Source organism: Macrobrachium nipponense, chromosome 48 (genome assembly GCF_015104395.2).
Source record: "Macrobrachium nipponense isolate FS-2020 chromosome 48, ASM1510439v2, whole genome shotgun sequence".
Classification (NCBI taxonomy): Eukaryota; Metazoa; Arthropoda; class Malacostraca; order Decapoda; family Palaemonidae; genus Macrobrachium; species Macrobrachium nipponense.
Genome location: NC_087223.1, coordinates 5,844,615 through 5,849,337, shown reverse-complemented (window position 1 = coordinate 5,849,337; position 4,723 = coordinate 5,844,615). Strand labels below are relative to the sequence as shown.

At 40.5% G+C, this 4,723-nt stretch overlaps 1 protein-coding gene across 1 annotated transcript; it reads right to left on the bottom strand.

Moving 5' to 3' along the window:
• Positions 1–2,696: 2,696 nt before the first annotated feature.
• LOC135204986 (piggyBac transposable element-derived protein 3-like) lies at positions 2,697–3,185 on the bottom strand. The gene has a single exon (XM_064235214.1). The coding sequence runs from the start codon at positions 3,183–3,185 to the stop codon at positions 2,697–2,699; it is 489 nt and encodes a 162-aa protein (XP_064091284.1).
• Positions 3,186–4,723: the final 1,538 nt, after the last annotated feature.

Sequence of the window (4,723 nt, the reverse complement as noted above, 5' to 3'; positions counted from 1 at the left end):
TTTCTCTCTTTATTTTTTGTGTTCGTCCTCAGAACTTCAAAACTACAGCTGCTAGAGGGCTGCAAATTGGTATGTTGATCACTCATACTTCAATCATCAAACATACCAAATTGCAGCCCTCTAGCCTCAGTGATTCTTATTTTATCTTAAGTCAAAGCTATCCATAATCGTTTGTCTGGCTACGATATCATGGGCCAGGCCACCACCGGGACGTGGTTACAGTTTCATGGGCCGCGGCCCATAGAGCATAATACCGAGACCACCGAATAAACCATGCTCAATCATGCCCTATAACCAAAGACAGCCTCTTGCAAAATAAGCTAAATCATCCGGGAAGCACAGAGGAATGATGGAAATTCCCAAGCTTGGAAGCGAGTGGAATGACTTATGTTTGTGATTCCCAAGTTTTTGTGAAAACGTGAAGGTTGACGGGTGTAACGAGTTTAATGGTAGTTGTTGAATGATCAAAAATATAATTTTCAAGTCTCTTAATCTTGGTTGTTTACTCTCTCTCTCTCTCTCTCTCTCTCTCTGATAAAGATGCAACGTACATATTATCTAATGGAGAAGTATTTCTCTCTCTCTCTCTCAAGAAAAGGGGTCAAATTTTGTGGCCAAAAATAGAAGTAGGAGAAAAGTTCATTCTTACCCAGGTGCAGGAGGAAAGAAGATAGCTGAGACAGTAAAAAAAATCAAGGTAAACAATAAAAAAAGTGCAGTCATAGTGCAGGGAGGAGGAAATGAGTTGTTTTTAAAAGACGGAGGAATTGGCCAGACAGAAAGTCTTGTAGCTAACCTAACTAAAATTGTAGAGAACATCCGAGAGAAAACTGATAACTGCATTCTTATAGGACTTTTGCCCAAAACCAATGTAAGCCATTACTCCCTTAGAAAGGCAATTGGAATCAACGACAGATGAACTAATATGCCAAGAAAAAGGTTTTAGGTTTGTTAACGTTTGGGATAACTCTATAGGGAATAAAAAACTATATAAAAGAGATGGAACTTACTTGAATTCGGAAGGAGCAAAACTAATAGGAAACCTTCTCAACGAAAACCTCTTGAAACACCTCAATGAACTGAACTTTCAAGGGAAGAAATCGGAAAGCTCCCAGAAGCTGGTTAGTAATATCACTGCAGTAAGGGAAACTAGTAAAGCCACCGAGGACAAAAGAGAAGATAGAAAAGTCCCTCAGAGTGGCGGAACATAGTACAGAAACATGGATACAAGAGGCAACAAGAGACTTCGTAGGAGAGTAATAGATAGTGGATATAAATTGTTCAAAAATGGTAATCAATAAAAAAAGTTATATGTTAGGGACCACTACTAGGACAAGATATAAACAACAAACTCTGCATAATAATGGGAGATTTCAATGCAGCAGCACATTGGGACACGATGACCTCCGCATCAAACGTAGAAGGAAAGAGACTTTTGGATTTAGTAAAAAATGAATTCCTCCACCAATGGGTTGACAAACCCACTAGAGGAAACAATATACTAGACATCGTCCTATCAACGGAAGATAATCTAGTGTCCTAACCCTTTCAGTAGGTGCAAATCTAGGCAAAAGCAGACCATAAAATTATCTCAATTCAAATTAATGTTCAACATAAAAAAAGAGAAGATATTAATGAGATTAGACTACCTTCGACAAGACCTAAAAATGCTAAAGGAGTACGTTAAAAATCTAGAGTACGACGAGAACGCAGGCATACCCCTTTAAGGTCCACCTGAAGTTTTATGGGGAATTTCAAAAAACCCTCTTAATATGTATTCTACATATATATACAAGCCTTTCATTCCTGTGTATTTTTTTATATCTTGCAAAAAATTTTCAAGATATGCATGCATTGAAGTGGCCCATATGGAGACCTCGGGCGAGTTCGACCGACCACCCGCTCATCCACCTTGAGATACTTCGGGCCGTATCGGTAAAATTTTTTCCGGTGGTACCGCTTATGACTTTCTGACATCCAGCACTTGTATACACCTTTTATTTAGCAATTCCCTTTAACAATCATTACTTAGGGATACAAGGCATGATATGAACTTTTCATATATAAACTTCAAAAAATGTGTATTAGAAAATTTGAATTTATTATTTTAGTTTTTTATTAAACTTTTTAATTTTTTCACTGTATTATTTTCTAGTAATTTCCAACTTATTTCTTTTGATTTTTTTTTCAGACTTTTTTTTTTAATTCTGTAATTATAATCACGAGATAGTTTAGTTATCTAATATACACTTAGTTTTTAAGAAACACTTACAATTATGATATTTACAATTTATTTACAATTACTGGCCTACCTTCTGGAATAAAGAAAAAAAAATTTCTCACATCATTGATCACTGAGGCACAATGTAACCTTGCAGTCTTCGCACACCCAACGGGATCTGCGAATGTGACCCTTCCCTGAACAAAACTTACATATTTGCCTTTCGTCCACATGCTTTGGCATATGCAGAGAGGTGGCATCCTGGCTGGACTCTATGGAAGGCACGATTGCATGTTGGCCCCGCTTAGGTTAGGTTACCTTGCTGATGGGGGTCTTGAAGCTGACCAGCCAAAAACAGATTTCAAGGAGGAACTCCTTGAGGGGCATAGGCTTGCACTGCAATGCCAAACAATCTCTCTTGTAAAGGATCCAGGCATTGCAGATAAATCAAGTCCAGTATGTAAACCAAACAGCCTCATGTAGTACGCTTTGCTATGAATGGGGTCTTGTAGAGGTGGACCAACATGTCGCTCTTGTCAATGCCACCCATGCGACTGTTGTACTGTTGATAACATTTGGAACATTGCACAGGAACCTTCTTCTGCGCTTCCTTGTCATACATCTCCACTTCACAAACAGGCTCCACACCAACATCAGTGGATAAGATTGTGACAATGCTGTTGTCCTTCCACCTGACGACAAGGATGCCGTCAGAAGAGACGTAGTCATGTGTGCCCCTGGTTACCGAGTTCTTGGTCATGTTCTTGACAGACTGCAGGGGTGGATAGCCAACTCTGTTGTCCCTGGCAGTGCCCACATACCAGCAACTATACTGTGACCTCAAGTACTCAAACAACGCTATACTTGTGAAGTAGTTGTCGGCATACACAGTGGAGTTCTTGTCTGATTTCTTGGCTACATATTGATGAAGGATACCCGCTGTGGTGCCCTTGTATGCAACCATAACCTCATCTATGGATTACATAGGAGTCTCTGCAACATTCAAGAACTCCCTGGTAACCTTAGTGAAGAGGAAACGCTTCTTTAAGAACCGGTCCTGTGATCCTGCTGCCTGGTCGTTGTCACTGAAGCGGAGGTTTGACCGGATTGCCTGGAAATGGTTCCTAGACATATACTCAGCAACTTGAGGCACCCTCGTCTTGACAGCCTAGTAGTCCACTATGCTGTCCAAAGGCATAAGTCCCAGGTACATGATGAGACCCAGGAAAACCATGAACTCGGATTCGGAGAGGTTGAAGTTACTGACCACATCCCTCTGCTGTTTCGAGTACAGGTTACTCTGAAAGACGATGTGGGACCTCAAGTCAGGCGTAAAAAACTGTGTAAAGTATTCAGAGGCCGGCCTTAGAAAGTCAGGACGGGGGTGAACATACTCGTGCCAGGGCTGGTTAGTGATGTCTTCCTTCTTCCACTGTCGAACCCAAGGTCTCTTCGTGGAAGGCCGGACCACATCACCATCCTCTGGCATCTGCTGAGGAACAACAACACAGACCTTGTGGACCTGAAATAAAAAAGAAAGTATTATTAGTAAAACAGTAAATGAATCATGAGTGTGTATGTATGTATGTCGTGGGCGGATTGGATATGTTTATATGTGTATGTATGTGTGGGCAGTGAGTATGTTTGTATATGTATGTATGTGGGTAGTAAGGGTAATGTGTGTGTATGTGTGAGCAGTGAGTGTACATGTGTGTATGTGTGGGCAGTGAGTGTAGCAAATGTACACATTTTCATAATCACAAAACATCAATATAAAAATGGTATGACTTTTAAAAAACTCATGGCAATAACTGGTTATATAATATGCGTCATACTAAACCTGGCCTAGATCTCGAGGTGGAAGCCACATCCTCGTCGAGGCTGAGTTCGTCAAGGTCACTGTCGTCTCGAGTGATGCCACGTCCATGTCACTGCCTGCAGCATCATCAGGGGCTATCCAAGAACGTTGTCTATCATCCTCATGCTCCAATGCAGCATTCCTGCGCCCATAAAACATCGAACTTTTAATCTGCAAAGAAAAAAAATTAAAATTCATATAATAATTCTCTCTCTCTCTCTCTCTCTCTCTCTCTCTCTCTCTCTCTCTCTCTCTCTCTCTCTCTCTCTCTTTCTCTGTGCACATAAGCCTAACAATGCAAACTAAATCAAAATGCATACAACTGAGCCGAACATCACTATAATACTGAAATGACACTAACAGCACTCACTTTTGTAAACAAACAATCAATAGCACAATAACAACTTGTGGGTGACGCCGTATCTTAAACGGATTTTTTTTTACCGTTCAGACCAAAGTGTCGCAGAATGGATTAGCGTACTCCGCCTAAACACCCTCGCCCAGTGGCCCATATTGGATATTTACCTTTTCCGTCACTATTTCACCACTTCAGTAAAATCAAAGCACCATCACCTTTAGTTCAGAATGAAGGCAAAAACATTCAACTACAACATATCAAATCACTATGTACTCACCATAATTAT